The sequence below is a fragment of the Lynx rufus genome, unplaced genomic scaffold (genome assembly GCF_022079265.1).
Source record: "Lynx rufus isolate CCGP_SWC_20201006 ecotype Redwood Valley unplaced genomic scaffold, mLynRuf1.p SCAF_2, whole genome shotgun sequence".
In the NCBI taxonomy this organism is placed as follows: domain Eukaryota; kingdom Metazoa; phylum Chordata; class Mammalia; order Carnivora; family Felidae; genus Lynx; species Lynx rufus.
Window position 1 is genome coordinate 67,578,722 of NW_025814834.1, and position 18,043 is coordinate 67,596,764.

The window sequence follows — 18,043 nt, forward strand, 5'->3', positions numbered from 1 at the left end:
ATCTTCCATCTTGACTTTTCCCAATTGACTTCAAGTTCAATCCCCCTACATGCAGGATTGCGTTTTACACACCTAATGTCTTCTATTTTCCCAATTGTTATTGAATATTATAAGAGAAAAAGTTCATATTTATCTTCTTGGAACAAGGCAAAAGAAAAATAATGAAGATACCTGGGACTCATGTTGTGCTGTGTCTGAGGCAAAGAAAAATGGCCTTTTGGTCCTCAAAGCATAAGAGCTTGTTTTCTTTGAGAAAGGGCTGCCACAGCTGTGGGTATTCCCTCTACTTTGCTGCATCTTCTAGTGTGTTATTTTTGGTTTATTTTCTCTGAATACTATTTTTGTTATCTTCTTTTTCAGTCTCTGTTGCCTTGAAAGCTCTGCTCATACCCGTTATTATACTTTCCAAAGAGTGAATAGAAATTTCAAATAAACTCAAAATTCTGGAAAGCCTTTGAAACACCCCAACATAAAAACATGCAAATTAAATGAATGTGCCAGATACATTATAATGTACACACATACCACATATCACATACTCCCAACCAATATCCTGTAGACTGATTTTCAGTTCCCAAAGTCAGTTGTGGAACATAGGTACATTAAGATGATCACCCTGAGCCATCCTAGGGATTAGTGTAAGAAAAAGTTAGCTTTCTTCTAATACTTGCATTAGAATCACCTGGAATATGTGTGGGATAGTAAAAAAAAAATGGGACCTAAAAATACACACCAAAGTTTCAAAACACAAGTCTGAGAATAACCACTGTTATATTGCTAATTAAAATTGAGTCCAAGGAGATTAAAACATTAACATTCTTTATTACTGGGGGCTGAGTTTATGTCCCCATGGTATCTGATTTCTTGATCACTTTGATCGATTAGAAAATCAGTCTAACCACTGTCTGGCACTGGGTAGCCAACTATGTGTGAACTGAGTGTCACAGGGGCACAGTCTCAAGTTGGACAAGCTGGATAGTCAATAGTTCCTGTGGATAGTCTAAGTAAGTCCAAAGCAAGAGCACATTTCTTAATGAAAAATATCTTTCCAGAACATCACTATGACAGAGGGCAACAGCAATTATTCTGGTGCTTTGCAGTCTGGGAAAAGCCATAAAAATAAAGCTAAAAATGGGACCTAAGAAAATCAGCATGACCTAATTAGGCAGAGGAACCAAAAATAAATTTGATGGAGTCTGCCTTTCCTATGTTTTTTCCCACTAAAATTATTTTATTTGGCTTTATACTGAAGTTTGGAGGAAGAATGGGAAGGTCCAGGCATGTCTGCTGCAGGCATATGGATATATATGCGTGTGTGTGTGTGTGTGTGTGTGTGTGTGTGTGTGTGTGTGTGTATACAACCACATACATATAAAACCCTGACAATGAAGATAGATAGGAGAGGTTATGAGAGTCTAAGCAGGGGGAGCAATGGGGAATGCCATTTTTTTTAAGTTTACGTATTTATTTTGAGAGAGAGAGCACGAGCAAGGGAAGGGCAGAAAGAGAGGGAGAGAGAGAATCCCAAGCTGGCTCTACATTGTCAGCACAGAGCCAACACAGGGCTCAACTATGACATCATGACCTGAGCCAAGACAAAGAGTCAGCCGTTTGATGGACAGAGCCACCCAGGCACTCCTGGGAATGTCATTGTTAATGATGAGGAGAATAAACAAAGATTCTACAGACTGAATAGAGATTTTTTTTAAAAGTATCGCCAAGTCCAGAATAGAGATATTTGGTGTTGCTAGTTTAAAATTCATTCAAAAGGGTGAAAGAAGGGATTTCATGTTAAATCTTCATTTTCCAGTACCATTTACCCAATTTATTTGAGAACATATGCAATAAAAAAGTTCTGAATCATCCAGTTCCTTTTAATAAAATTGAAGCGAGATCAGAAGGATAAGCTATCTTCTACCTCATCCTCCTTGGTAAAGTCATGTAGATATGTCTTGCCTTTTTTACTAGTGTTGAATTTTAAGTGATAATAGAATTTATATGGCAGTTTAGGAATTCTCTCTGTTGTGTTTGCTATGACATATATGCTCTCATGGTGAATCACTAGTAGCTATATTTGGGAAACTATTAGCAAATTTGCAAGACAGCATCATAGGTAAGTTTCGTGACTTTTATTCCCACATGGACAGAGACCAACAGATCCAGAAAGAAAGTAAACTAATTTCCTTTTAGAATCCAAAAAAAAGAAAACAGAGAGATAATAGTTTTGTTTTTAAATCATTATCTAGAAGTAACACATTTGGCATACATATTTTAAATTTGAGCCAACAATCTCTCTTGAGCCATAACTTATTTTCCAAGTTGCATGCCCTTCAGATCATAGCTTTTCATAGTGAAAGCCACCTACTGTTTGTTTAACCACCACTTCCTCCAAAAAGAATCATTTGTCCTTTCTTGTATCAGTTCTACACCTATAACATTATAATAACAAAATCCACCTCATAGTATTAGAGTTAAGAACAAATGAAATAAATGGTCATGCACTTAGTAAATTACAAATCGCAATTCTTAATCAGAAAAACACCCTTTATGCCCAAATTTGCATTGTAGTCTTTAATAAAAATATCAAAACATATGTGTTCTCTCTAAACTTGTTTAGAGCAAGTGTTTAAGAGCCTGTGTTTAAGAGCAAGACTATTCTAATCCAAACAGATTCTGCAATATTAAGACTTTTGTTAAGTAACTGTGTTCCCCCCCACTCCCAATTCCTTTCTCCCTTGCTCTCTCCTCAGTCTCTGTTAAGTATCCGTGGCTCCCTGTTTTCCCCACGACGCAATAGCAAAACAAGCATTTTCAGCTTCAGAGGCCGGGCAAAGGATGTCGGTTCTGAAAATGACTTTGCTGATGATGAGCACAGTACATTTGAAGACAGCGAGAGCAGGAGAGACTCACTGTTTGTGCCGCACAGACATGGAGAGCGACGCAACAGTAACGTTAGTCAGGCCAGTATGTCATCCAGGATGGTGCCAGGGCTTCCAGCAAATGGGAAGATGCACAGCACTGTGGATTGCAATGGTGTGGTTTCCTTGGTGGGTGGACCGTCAGCTCTAACCTCACCTACTGGACAACTTCTGCCAGAGGTGATAATAGATAAGTTAGCTACTACTGACATTACACACCAATTTGAAATAATCAAAGTCTGGGCGGTTTAGCCTGTTATACCATCCTGCTTCCCCCAAATGAAATGCCTCAAAAATACTATATGATTTATTGAATGAAAAACAATAGAATCTTTAGAACCAACTGAACTGTAGAAGACCATTAGCTTTCAAATGCATTAGAGTTTTTAGAGTCTGAGAAGAAACATCTGCAAATTCGGTAGACGTACCAACACAAAATAATGGACACTGTGACAACCAAATTGTTATTATAAATGTATGTTCACACAGAATTATACAATAATTTATTAATATAATGGAAATTTCATACACTTAAAATTAAATGTTATAATGACCAATATACTGATAATAGGCAGTTTCCACACAAATATCAATATTACAGGGAAGTTAAAATGTTTTGATGTCTATTAAGATGACCCTAAAATGTTTTGATTCTTATAGGATGGCATATAGAAATAATCAAAGAAATCTCAGGAAAGCACACACATTTCATTGTACATCTGTGTTTGTGCATGGAAAAAAAAATTGGCCCATATATGTCAATATAGCTTCAAAGAAAATAACTCTGCCTTGCAACATTATAATCCTACTACTTTTGGGGGGGGGGAAGATTGATCTGATTGTTAATCATGGAGATAAGCTGAAAATAATCTGCATTTGAATGAAATGAAACAATATATGACTTTAGCATGCTTATGAAGTTTCTCTGAAAATTCTAACAGGTTAATTAAAATATTCCTGCAACAAAATTGCCCTATACAATTGCATCCAACTGGTGAATTCTTTAAATGCTATCACTTGTGATAATTTTTAAAAGGTGTTTTTAACTTAATAATAAATTTAATATTTTATTATTACTTGAAAACTATTAACTGGAAAAATTGCATGTAGCATGATTTTCCAAAGAAATGCTCTGTAGTATTGTATTATTCATTGAAAGGGTGGTTTGAACCATCAGTATTTGGTTTGCAGGGCACCACCACTGAAACAGAAGTCAGAAAGAGAAGGCTAAGTTCTTACCAGATTTCAATGGAGATGCTAGAGGATTCCTCTGGAAGGCAAAGAGCCATGAGCATAGCCAGCATCCTGACTAATACAATGGAGGGTAAGAAGCGAGCCACAAGATAGTCAGCTTTACATGCTTATATGCTTTGTGGAACTATCTCTTCTTGCTATAGAATTAATAAAGTCAATTACCTAAGATCAGAACTGTGTAACAGACCTACGTAGATGATATGTAAAATATGGTATTATCACACTGGTTACAAAAACTAATATTGTCCCTTTTTTCTTTTTGACACCTTATCTGGTCTGCAGAGTGGTATTACTCCACTGGATTTTATGTCAGTGAGGATTTATCTTTATGTTACATTATCCTTAAACAATTAAACACTTCCCCTGTTAAGTCTTGGTATGTAAAAGAACAAGGAAACACCTCTTTCAAGCTTTAGTCAGTTCTCTGGGCAGGGAGGTAGTGACGTAGTTGGAGGAGGCATATAAATAAATTGGATAAATAAAAACTTGTGTTTAACATTGACCCTAAAAAAAGATCTCTCCTCCATCTTCCACATGTACAGAAACCATTACATTCCTCCAAAGGAGAGCTCACACAAATGCTTGTTAATTTTGACACATGGGAGTGGGCAGCAAGTATTAATCTTCTGTTTATTCATTAAATAAGTCTCCAGTTCATGAAGTCTGGAGGGATATTCCATTAGTTTTGCAATTTTATAAGTCTTTTATATAAGTAGTATTTAACATGTGTTTAGAAAATATCAGTTACATTTTGTCTCTTGTCCTGTTGGTGTATGTGATACCTGAACAGTCACATAATAATTATAACAGGTTTCACAAATTAAAATTACTAGCAACTTTTAAAAATATTTTAGGCTAAAGTTCTGAAAAACATGAGTAAATATGAATAACATAAATAGATTTCGGTTTGAATCTATACTAAAAAGGGCACACTACATTCTCATTAATGCTAATGTGGAGACAATCAGAGGAGAGAGCTGGTCACACATTAATAAGAATCATAGCTTTAGACAGTGTTCTTACAAAGGCACTTTCAGAAGAAATAATACATGTTTGATACATTTAATTATTTCTGTAAAGGTTATTTAAAAATTGTTTTGATGGTGGACATTTATTTTTATTCAGTTTTTTCTTAAAGTGAAGATAATTCTTTGTAAATGTCCTAGCGAAATACAGTAGCTTTCTGTTCACCCTTTGCAAGTTAAGAGGGTGGATCCACTACTGACATTTAAAAAAAAAAATGTTTTCATAAAAAGAATAGAGCAATTTAATCAATAATTACCTAGTTATTAGCTAATGAAGTTAGCTTATTTGAAGCAAAACATTAAGTTGAAGGTATTTATTTTCTGTACTTAATTAAAGGAGAAAGAAAAAATGTCTGTATCTTCATATGAAATTTACAATGAATATTTGTGAACATATTTAATGGGATTGCCTTCTCAGGTTTCTTAAGCTAAGTAATATGAACTTTCATCCCCAGGTAGAAGCACTGATTTTGTCAAATATTGTATAATCTAGAGCAACAATAATTCATTTTTATTGTTATTTACTACTCTTCCTTTTTATTGTTCCCCTAGAACTTGAAGAATCTAGACAGAAATGTCCTCCATGCTGGTACAGATTTGCCAATGTGTTTTTGATCTGGGACTGCTGTGATGCATGGTTAAAAGTAAAGCATCTTGTGAATTTAATTGTCATGGATCCATTTGTTGATCTTGCCATCACTATTTGCATTGTCTTAAATACCCTCTTTATGGCTATGGAGCACTACCCAATGACCGGTCAATTCAGTAGTGTATTAACTGTAGGAAACTTGGTAAGTTCATTTGAAGTTTACTTATTCCCTTTGACAAGGATGGGGGATATAGACCAAAGGAAAAAAAATCCCTTTGTGCTGTGTAGGGAATCTCAGTGATAAGATCTAAAAGTCAACTGGTATGAATGCTGATTGGTCAGAACAATGTCCATGCTGATTGACCATAGTGTCTTACCAGTTGTAAACTTTTTAAATCTTTACTGTCATTCTTGCTGAAGTATAGGTCTAGAAAAACCATGATATCTAATTCCAGCTCCACAAAAATGCTGTTTTAATATACACAGCCTCTAAAGAAATCATGTCCATTGAAGGGAATATATAAAGATTGATTTCTGTACGAAAGAAGACATAGTTGTTTCAAATTGAATTACCTAATAAAATGCTTCAGTAGTATTCACATAAGTGAAGAAACAGTAAAAACGCATTTGTAATTTAGTCATACTTTTGGTTCAAAATACTTGAGCAGGCATCTGTGTATGTATGTGTTGACAAGTACATTTCCTCCTTAATCTATATGAGAAAATTGAAATGGATAAACAAGTAACGAAAGGATTATTCAAGAGCTTCCTTCGGGGTACAAGACAGAAATAAACTCAAACTACCTTAAGAGGAAAATAAAAAGAGTGACCCCTAAAATGGAAAGAAAAAGATGAACTACCAAACCATATAAAGGGTAATTCTGCAGTTGGGCTTCAGGAAATGCTTTAACCAAGGACTTAGATGTAGCCCAAGTGTTCACTTTGTCTTTTATCTCTGGGTCAGGGAACATGTTTAGGCATACCTCACTGGTTTTACATCTTGTAATATCTGCACTAGAAAAAGACTGGATCTCTTTTTCAGTTCCAGTTCAAAGACTCTCATGATAGGACTCTTGTTTGGTATAGCTTGAGTCAGATGCTCACCTCTGGCTTAATCAGAGGCACAGGGTGGAGCCATGTGAAAACATGACAGATCTGAGGAATCATACAGGTGGAGGAGCAATTCCCAACAGCAGTTGAAAAGGGAATCCTGGGCAGACGATTTCGTAAAAGTCTACCCAGTAAGTGGCCTCAACTTAACTACATTATTTGACTTAGTAAAACACACATCTGATTCTTGAGATTTTCTTCATCCTTGACACCTGTGATACTGATTTTTCTTAAATGATTGTTCCTTGATCTTTCCGATCACTCTATCTTTGCCTTCTTTTCTGGGCTTCTTATGTCTACTAAGGCTATGTTTTCCATTCAATGTTTTTATGTACTCAACAACGATAGGAATTATCTACTATTGTGGTATAAGCTGTATCCCAGTTCTATATTTCCAACTGTTACAGATAGTTGTTCAAGGATAGCTTTAAACACAGTATGTGACAGCTGAAAGATCATCTTTCTCACAGCTTATTGAAAGTCCTAACAATTTCAATGTAGTCTTGTGTTACCTCTAGTAGTAACCTCCCAGCTTCAAAGAGCCTTTCAACTTCAAAGATAGAAATCGGATAGCCATTTTGACTTACTTCTCCTTTATTTCTTATATACAAGTTGACATGAAGACATTATTTCTTCTTTCAAGGTTTCTCTTTTTTAATCCTATAACTACTATTAAAATAATATTAACACACTGCACTCAGTATGCTTGCACTTTGCTAAAGTGTTATCTGTATTTGTGGTTCAACAGTCCTATTTGGTTTTCAAGACTCCCCATCCTTTCTATACCATCTTATTGTCCACTGTTTCCTAAATCAGCCACTATTGGCCCATCAGAAGAGCTATGTCACTATACTACACAAACACCACATCTTACATATGCTTACATGCTTACATCTTATATGCTTACATATGGAAAAATATTTCACTGTTCTCTACATTCACATCTAGAGTGTTCTGATTAAAATTACCTCATCTCAATTCTTCATATTCTTCAAGGTTATGTCCCATTTTTCTTTTGTATCTCCTATAGTATTTACATGGTTGCAGCTCAATAAATAACTAACTGGTTGTTTCCTAATCAAATGGGCTGCTTCAATTGAGTAGCATGTTTTCAGGAAAGAACATGGGCTCTGGAGTTGGGTGGAAGTGGGTTTGACCTCATTGCCAATGCTTACTAATAATGTAGCATCTGGACAAGTCTGATAAAAAATCTGAGTCTTTGTTTTCTATTTTGAAACGGATATACTAATACCCATCTCCTGGAGTTGTTGTGAAGGCTGAATGAGGTAATGTGAAAATAATACTATGCCTGGCATCTAGCATGTGCTCAATAAACAATTTCCTTCCTCTAATATATGCTATTAACCTTTCTCTGAAATACTGATAGAAAACAGTTCTGGTCTAGCTCCTGTATTTTTCCCAAGATACTGGTCAGGGAAGTTGAACAGTTAGGAAGAAATTTTGGAAATTTTCCAGAGTGAAGCAGGAAATTGAGGTTTCATGGAATTCCCATGTTGAAGCACTAGTTTGGAAGCACAGGATAAGAGAGGTTGGATTATAGGATGATTGAATGGAAAAGCACTAGACTAAAGCACCAAATCTGGGTTGAAGTCCACTTGTCCGTGCTAAATAATTGGGTACTCTTGAAAAAGTCATTTAGATCTTTGGGTCTGTTCTCTAATGAGTAGAATATATCGGACTAGATGATTTTTCACGTCCCTTCCAGTTCTAAAATTCTGTAACTTTATGAGTAGCAATGGAAATAATGAGGTATAGAAATGAGGTAGAAGACAGATGCCTGATAGATTGTGGTAAAACCATTGGTAAGCTGAGGTTAACACTGGGGAAACAAGGCTCATCAAGATACAAAGTGCACATGACAGGAAACAGACCTGAGTTAACTATTACCAATCATAAAAGTAGGAGAATTTGTAAACTGACTATTTGTATTAACCAAAATATCTTTGTTATTATTAATATCATATATAAGCCATTTCATAGCTTCTCATATAGTATCATATTTTATACCTATAACAAGCTTTATAATAAATATTTATATATGAAAATTTATATGTTTAATTGTATGTAAATAATATGTAAAAAATCTATATAAGGAGAAAGAGACAGAGACAGAGAGAGGAAGAGAGAGGGAGGGAGAGAAGGACAGAATATATTCTTTATATCTTGGGTACTTAGTTGACTTTGGACTCTATTTTACACCATGCATGGTTATATTGTGTATTTTGTGGAGTTTATAGTTCACTCATTTAAATAAATTTAGTTTCTATGGAGAGTTATTAGTCCTCAAATGATTATATAATACCTTATAAATAAGGACATTTAGGTTTTGGTTGAATTGTTAGCAAAGGAACATACCATAAAAGACTTGTGGAACTTTCAGCTTTATTTAGATCAATGTGCCCCATTTGTATCCTGTTTCTGGAGCACATAAAAAGCACATCACTTCTCTACTGATTGGGTTGATCAAACTTGAGTATCGAGAGACTTCAAATATCTGTTGAGTTTCTCTAAGATGCTCTATTTTGTTTTTGTTTTAACCATTATAAAACTAATGCACCCACCTTAAGAGATTTTATAAGCAAAAAATCTTCCATCAATCATAGCAGATTAGACAACTTCTTCATCATACAAACATTTCCAACTAACCTGTAACTCTTTCTTCAACGAATACAGATAGAGGTCTGTAGCTCCTATACTGATTACTTTTCTTACTATAACTCTCATTTTAACCAATGATTAAGAGTCCATGATATCCTTTTATTCTGCTGGATGCTGAAGGGAACTTGGAACATGGTACTTGTACTAAGGATTTCACAGGTTATTTGCATATAAAAGCCTAAAGAAACACAATTAGCTAAATTATTTAAATTAAATGGTGTGGAATAGAGTATAAATTTAAAATCTCAGGATAGGGACATGATAACTCTTTGAAGGAAAAAAAAAAAACCAACTTTTGCTTATTGAAAGATTAAACACTTGGGAGCCGAATCCTAAAATTTACCTGAGAGGCATTTTGCATCAATGAAGGTGCTATCTGGCCATTTAGCTCCTTTCCTAATATAATACAAAGCTATCTTGTCTCCAAACTGAAAACTTATCATGAGGCTCTTGTGTAATAATTGTTGTCACCAATTTCTGAATAAAATTTGGTAGGCAATACAATGCTGACAGAAATCCAAGAATTTTAGATACAGACCTGATGAGTCATCTCAATGAATATCCTCATTTGACAGATGAGGGAAAGGAACACCATAAATGTTAAATGATTTCCCATAATTTTTCTTTAAGTGTATTTCAATTTCACCTCCCCCACCGATCAACAACAACAAATATTTAAAGATGTGTATCCAAGAGGCATGGGAATAATAAAACTAAAACCATTAAAATAAGAGGCTAATAACAATAGAGCAAAAGTGGGCTACAGTTACATCAAATTCACTACAAAAAAAAAAAAAAACACGGAGCATCAGTTTGGGCAAGCAGACGTTCTGGAGAGCAAACTGATTGATAGGCAAACTTCAGCTTTTAGGATGAACATTTCTCTTTTTCATGTACATCAACATAACCTTCTTCTCTAAGTAAATACTCAATAAGGAAGCCTTCTCATCCCGAAATAAGACCTTAAACTCTAATATTTGGTCATCCTAAGCATCCTAAGTGTTGTGCCCCACAAAACAACTCAAAATGCTCCAAATTTCTTTATTCTTGGTTTAGACTCCCAGGCTGATTCTCATCTCTATCCTTAGCACTTAGACTTTTACTACTTACCATGTGTCATCACCTACAATGCGTTAGGAACTTTTTATTGAACTTATCTACTCATTAAAGAAGCTGGATTAGGAAGCCTATAAATTCATTGTCCATAAGAAATGTATTAGCCTAAGGGCACCTGGGTGGCTCAGTCTGTTAAGTGTCCAGCTCTTGATTTCAGCTCAGGTTATGATCTCATGGTTCATGAGACAGAACCTCATGTCCAGCTCTGCACTGACAGCATAGAGCCTGCTTGAGATTCTCTCTCTCTCTCTCTCTCTCTCTGTCTCTGTCTCTGTCTCTCTCTCTCTCTCCTTCCCCTTCTGATTTTCTACCCTGCTTGTGCTCTCTCTCTCAAAATAAATAAATAAACATTAAAAAAAAAGGAAATGTATCAGCCTAAATGACTTGGTTTATACAGTCTCAGGTTTATATATCCTAATTTCTACTATATTTTCAAAGCCCAGAAAAACGTCTACCGTTTAGTAGGTGTTTAGCAGTTTTTTTCTGAATGAATGAGTGGCCACAGAAGCATATAATCTAAAGTTTAAAAGACAAACTTGTTTTCTGCAGAAAACAAGATAGAATTAGGCTAAGGCCAAACAATAAACATTCAGTAAGGTTTTTATTAATTGTTTTTAGTCTTAAAAATTTTTGTGATGTAGAAAATTCAAAGGTGGCTGAATGTATATTTATAAACCATACATTAGTATTGTTTACAAACCATACATGGGCATTATTTACATAATCTAATACAGATTTAGAGGTTGCCAGTTCTTTTTGTCCTTAGAATTTTTTTGATGGAGTTTTAAAATCATGTAAGCATAGGCATTAAATCAGTATGCTAGACTGACCTTTGCTAGAATGAGAAGGAATTTTTAAGAATTCCTAATCACTGACAATGCTAAACTAGACTAAAATGTACCAAAAAACAATACAAATGATTTTTAGGGCTTAAATTGAAAACATTTAAGGATATAAATAGATATAATTTTAAATTGCAAACTATAATTAAAATGAAAGGAGTTTCATGTTGGGGTTACATTAGATGAAAGAATGTATGTTTAAGGTATAGGGATTTTTAAAAATATTTATTTATTTATTTTGAGAGAGAGAGAGAGAAAACACGTGCGCGCGGGAGAGGAACAGAGAGGAAGAGAGTGAATCCCAAGCAGGTTTCACAATGTCAGTTCAGAGTCTGACATGGAGCTTGATCTCACGAACTGTGAGATCATGACCTGAGTCCAAATCAAGACTTGAGCACTTGGCCAACTGAGCCACCCAGGCACCCCTAAGGTATAAGCTTGTATAATGCAGAAGACTCAGTCATTTCAAAAGAGCTGAAAAGATCGCCTTATTATTTCTCTGTAGAAAGAAATATTTGTAGATGATTTACCTGGAGAGTTTCTACCTCAGTTTAATGTATTTCTATAATTAGGCTGCTAATTCAAATAGTTAGCTGCTCCTGAGACTTCGTATAAGAAATAAAATTTCTTTAAATCAAAATTTATTTTACATTCACCAGGGAAAAATATCTTACAGTGAGTCATTCTATAAGATAAAAAAGAAATAATTTTCAATGTGCATTCCACCATATATCTGGATTTTCATGCATTAAGATTACTTGAAATACATTTTATTTCCACTTGAGTGAATGAAAGATGAACTGAAATTAAGCTATTTTTTCGGGAAGGGGTATTTCCCTTAGATCTTTCTGTGTTTAGGAAAATAACATATTAGCTGGATTTACACATTTCTAAGAGTGAATCAATATTTCTTTCTAATTAACCTGATGTTTTAGGAAACCAAATAATTTTGGATACTGTTATTTTGACAGAGTTCCTTCAAGGTAGAGGCTGATTTACCCTGTAAATGGTAAGCTTGACTTTACAGTCAGAAAATGCAGCTATCACCTATATTTAAGATAACTGCTTTAAAAGATTATTTGCAAGAGTAATTTCATAACTCTTCATGCCCCTGGGTCTCTTTGCCTGTGATTTTGAGTTAAAATTTTTTTTGAGTTTGTTTCATTTTCTTTCTATTGTCGAACATTCTTCCAACCACTCAAGTAATTTATTAATTTTTACTGTGAGTGTATGCACACTGAGAATGTTCTCCTGCTGCTTTCAATTAAATCTGCAGCTCCTTGCTCTATTAATCCATTAACCTTAATTCTGAAGCATGCATCCAGAGATCATTATTATAAAACATTTGTGGCAACCTCACTCTTATTTCAGGAATATTTTTTAAATTATAGAAAAAAGATGATGTCCCTGAAAAAAACACACAAAAATCAAGTATAAAATATGCTTTTTGCCAAACTTAAAATAAATTTACAGTAACTTCAAATAATATATAGGTTTGTTCCTAATGCAATAATACTAAAAACAAAATTCACTGTGATTATGGGAGAAGTGTGATGTACCAAAAAGGGCTGGAATTCAGTAGTTACTATTTAGTATCAGATTTAAAATGTGAATGAGGAAATGTTTTCAAACCAGCATTTTCTTGGATAGCTAGCAGTTTTGTTAAGTCTAAGCATATTTGTTAAATAAAATAAATAGTCCACTGGAAAAAAATGCTAAACAGTTTATCACATTTCTCCATTTTAAGTATTTTTACTCATGACTATTTAATATTCTTTACAGATTCTTGCAGTGTCAAAAGTTTTTTTCAATGTCTGTGATCTCTATTTTACTTTAGGTCTTCACTGGGATCTTCACAGCAGAAATGGTTCTCAAGATTATTGCCATGGATCCATATTATTATTTCCAAGAGGGCTGGAATATCTTTGATGGAATTATTGTCAGCCTTAGTTTGATGGAGCTTGGCCTGGCCAATGTGGAGGGATTGTCTGTACTGAGATCATTCAGATTGGTATCTACTTAGACTATGTTTATATTCTGTCACTGGCATAAAATTTATTTTGAAAATGAATCAATATGTATATTTACTTTAATAATATTTTAAATCTACATCAATATGCATGATACTCTAAGAAAATACATAAATATTCCCTTTAAAACTAAGAATGATAAAAACGGTTGAAGCATTTCATAATGATTAGTTATAGAGGGCAAATTTAAAAACACATGTGCGTCTAAAATTATGTTTTAAATTCATTAACTTTTTTTTTGTTTCAACTCTGTAAAGAAATGCAAATAAAAACTTCAGGCCTCAATTAATCTTAGCTTTTTTTTTTAAGATATGTGAATATTCTTATTTTTTTAATGTTTATTTTGAGAAAGAGATAGAGCATGAGTGGGGGAGGGGCAGAGAGAGAGAGAGAATCCCAAATCTGCACTGATAGTGCAGAGCCCAATGCAGGGCTAGATCTCACGAACCGTGAAATCATGACCTGAGCCGAAATCAAGAGTCAGATGCTTAACCAACTGAACCACCTAGGTGCCCATAATCTTAGCTTTTTATCAACCTTACTTATATTAGTGGGAACTAATTTAAAGGAACATGTAGGAAAATATTTGATACCATTAGTATTTAAAACAATGGTGTAACAAACGTTTTTATATTTGTCAAAAAAATTATTTCAAAATATGTAAAATTTTATTGGAAATTAAGTAAAATGTGTATTTTTTTTCAAATTGAAAGGAAGACTTCATGTAAGTTTTTTAAATCAAATTTGTTTATTTTAGTTTTATTTTATAAATATCCATTAAAATATATAACTCAGATTTTTAATATTTCTTTTTACTCTAAAATGTAGTCTGAGGGTGACATTAGTTTACCCAATCCAATTTAAAACACTGTAAACAAAATATTAATTTGTTTCTAGGGATATATCTGCTGATTAATCAGAATGTTTTATTTATTCTGAAATATTTTCTTTTACTTTTACATTTAAACGATATGACTTGATTTACAATTCTAGTATTGTTAACTGTTTTTTTCTGGATTTGAATTTTAGTATGGTTTGAGATTTTCATATCCCTCAGAAGTAGGTCTATAATACGGTATACTAATAAAACAATGTCTAACTAACTTCTAAAAGTATATTGTAATTATACTGAGAGTATTTTTTCACTTAATTACAGCTTCGAGTTTTCAAGTTGGCAAAATCCTGGCCCACCCTGAATATGCTGATAAAGATCATTGGCAATTCTGTGGGGGCTCTAGGTAATCTCACCTTGGTGTTGGCCATTATTGTCTTCATTTTTGCTGTGGTTGGCATGCAGCTGTTTGGTAAAAGCTACAAAGAATGTGTCTGCAAGATCTCCAGTGACTGTCAACTTCCACGCTGGCACATGAATGACTTCTTTCACTCCTTTCTGATTGTGTTCCGCGTGCTATGTGGAGAGTGGATAGAAACCATGTGGGACTGTATGGAGGTCGCTGGCCAAACCATGTGCCTTATTGTTTTCATGTTGGTCATGGTCATTGGAAACCTTGTGGTACGTATGTATTACAAATGCTCATATTTAAGAACAAGATCAAACTGTAGCAAGGAAGGTGGCCTGATGCAATAGACAGCTCTGGTTTGATCTTCAGTAACTTAGACTCAAATCCCAGGACTAGCACTCTGAGTTTGGGGGAGTTCCTTAGCTTCTCTGAGCCCAAAGTTTCCCAACTCTGACACTGGAATAACAGAGCTGAAATCTTACGGCTGGTGTGAGGATTAACTGAGGTACATTTGTGAAAGTTTGGGAGCAAAAATATTAGTTTTTTTCTTTGTTTTTCTTTTTCAAAGAAATGCTTTTATGAAGAATAATTTAATCCCCATATTACTGTTAAGGCTTGAATTATTTTTTTATCCTATCTTTACTTTGAGAAGAAAATGATCTCCAGTAAATCTAAAAATATAACTGTCTATTTTATATTGAAATTGATCTTTGCACATTCATAGTTCATATTGTTGGCTCACTCAGAGGCATAAGTTGCACATTACCAAATTTTGAAGATAAATTTCAATAAAATAGGCTATTGTATTGTAGCTATGTATTGTAATTATTCAAATGCCTTGGAAATGGTCTAAATATATCCTTCCCTGAATTTACTTTATTAAAAGAAAATAAGTTATTGCAGTTTAAGGTTTCATATGTATGGACACTGACAAGATTTTAAAAGCTTACTTTCAGTTCTGACCTAAAAGCACAAATGTAAAAGCACAATTTGCATATTTATGTGTTTTGATGCATAAGTTTCTCAATTATGTGTGGACAAAGTGTTCTTTATGCCATCATACTGAACCTTTCCTTTGAGAGGTACATTTCCAGTTAGACTGCTTAAAAGAATGCTTGTGGAGGGATGCCTGGGTGGCTCAGTCAGTTAAGCATCTGACTTCAGCTCAGGTCATGATCTCATGGCCTGTAAGCCTGGAGCCTGCTTTGGACTCTGTATCTCCCTTTTTCTCTCCCCCTCCCCTGCTCTCACTCTGTCTCTCTCTCTCAAAAATAAATAAAAATTAAAAAAAAATTTAAGAATGTTTATGCAATAACTGTAGACATGCATTTTTTTCAGAATAGTATATTAGGAAGCTCTAGATTATGAACAAAATCTGATACAGAAATAAGGAAACAAACTAGGGTTCTTGCTTTGATGGGAAGTGTGTTAACCTTATATGTTTGCATTTAGAAATCTCTGCTGTTATAAATTTGTGGCCATTGGATGAAGGAATTTATATTAAAAGTATACTGTTTAACACATACCACTAGGCTATCAAATAAATAAATTCATTATTTATACACACAAAGCTAGACACATTCTCTAGACAAACTAATAAAATGAAATAAAATGACTAAAATGATCTTTTTTTCTCATTGGCTAAAACCATAAATTGGGATTTTTGTCTCTTCACTGGCAACCCTGAGTAGACAACTAAAGTCTTAGAAGTTTTCTTATTGTCCTTCTTCACGAAAGAAAAGGCACTTGTTTTATCGTTTCACCCTTACGGCAGGTAGAAGATTTCAGGTCCTTTAAATAGTGTGTGATTAAGACATGCGTCTGAAATACAGTAAGCATTCGTTGAATTAATTTTAGTAAAGATCTATGAATTCCCTGTTTAAGTTATTAATTTATGAATACTTCATATTAATGTAGCAAATTTTCCTGTTTTCTTTTAGGTTCTGAACCTCTTTCTGGCCTTATTGTTGAGTTCATTTAGCTCAGACAATCTTGCTGCTACTGATGATGATAATGAAATGAACAATCTCCAGATTGCAGTAGGAAGGATGCAAAAGGGAATTGATTATGTGAAAAGTAAGATACGGGAGTGTTTCAGAAAAACCTTTTTTAGAAAGCCAAAAGTTATAGAGGTCCATGAAGGCAACAAAATAGACAGCTGCATCTCCAATAATACTGGAATAGAAATCAGCAAAGAACTTAATTATCTTAAAGATGGGAATGGAACCACCAGTGGTGTAGGTACCGGAAGCAGTGTTGAAAAATATGTAATCGATGAAAATGATTATATGTCATTCATAAACAACCCCAGCCTCACTGTAACAGTGCCAATTGCTGTTGGAGAGTCTGACTTCGAAAACTTAAATACCGAAGAGTTTAGCAGTGAGTCAGAACTAGAAGAAAGCAAAGAGGTAAGAATGCCTTTAAAGTTTTTGTGGCATTTCCTATAATAACCATGCATTATGGTTATTTAGTATTTTCATTGTGCTTATATGCATTATTAAAAAGTATACTGAAAGTCATATATATGACAATGTTGGAAAATTATGAGATATTCTTTATTGGGAAATCCATTCATGCAAATTCCAACTTTCCACAGGAAATCATCATTCTGTGTAATTAGTATATTCATCTTCTTGACAGTTTGAAAATCTGGCTAAAAATTGTGGCCTGTCAAAACATCAACCTTATTTAACACATTCTATTCTACACTACGTTATGCTCTTTAGATGAATCAGTGAACCGTATTTTATTGATCATTGTGAAAGTGTCATCTCCTTACCTTCTATATTAGGTTTTGCTATGATTTTTTTAATGTGAAAGTTTTGTGTAGCTTTTGTTCACCTCTGAAGGTTTATTGACTATGACAGAGTGTTATTCATTTATGAAAGTATTACACATATTAGGACAGTGCAAGAAGCACTGGTTACATTTTTCCCAAGGGTGAGCAAATCTATAAGGTATTCCAGATTAACTTGAAAAATGCTAAGAGCTACTTAGAGAACCTCCACTTGAGGATTACAGTTAAGAAGTAAAAGTTGAAAATCTGCTCTTATTGTTATATTACTGCTGTTCAAAATAAAACAAAGAAGAAAGGGAATTGCTCCTACTGTGTGATTAGAATTAATAGGATCCCACAATAGCCACTTAATGGTATTAATTCTGCAGTTTTGCATTGTGAAAAACAACATTAAAATTTTTACTACTATTCATTTTTGGACTTCTAACATCCCAGTAGG

At 34.1% G+C, this 18,043-nt stretch overlaps 1 protein-coding gene and 1 non-coding gene across 10 annotated transcripts in view; both read left to right on the forward strand.

The window, feature by feature from the left end:
- LOC124515211 (sodium channel protein type 3 subunit alpha) overlaps positions 1–18,043 on the forward strand; it is an 81,837-nt gene that overhangs the window by 34,836 nt on the left and 28,958 nt on the right. For 3 of the 9 annotated variants that reach the window (XM_047083880.1, XM_047083881.1, XM_047083883.1), the window contains exons 11-16: positions 2,751–3,098; positions 4,110–4,242; positions 5,750–5,988; positions 13,371–13,544; positions 14,720–15,076; positions 16,745–17,215. In XM_047083880.1, coding sequence (XP_046939836.1) covers positions 2,751–3,098; positions 4,110–4,242; positions 5,750–5,988; positions 13,371–13,544; positions 14,720–15,076; positions 16,745–17,215 — 1,722 coding nt within the window. Of the gene's footprint in view, positions 1–2,750; positions 3,156–4,109; positions 4,243–5,749; positions 5,989–13,370; positions 13,545–14,719; positions 15,077–16,744; positions 17,216–18,043 lie in introns of all 9 variants that reach the window. The other 6 variants (XM_047083878.1, XM_047083879.1, XM_047083882.1 and 3 more) reach the window with 3 other exon arrangements.
- Positions 5,277–5,402, forward strand: LOC124516834 (small Cajal body-specific RNA 24). Its single transcript, XR_006963222.1, has one exon. It is a non-coding gene; the product is annotated as a small Cajal body-specific RNA 24 (non-coding RNA).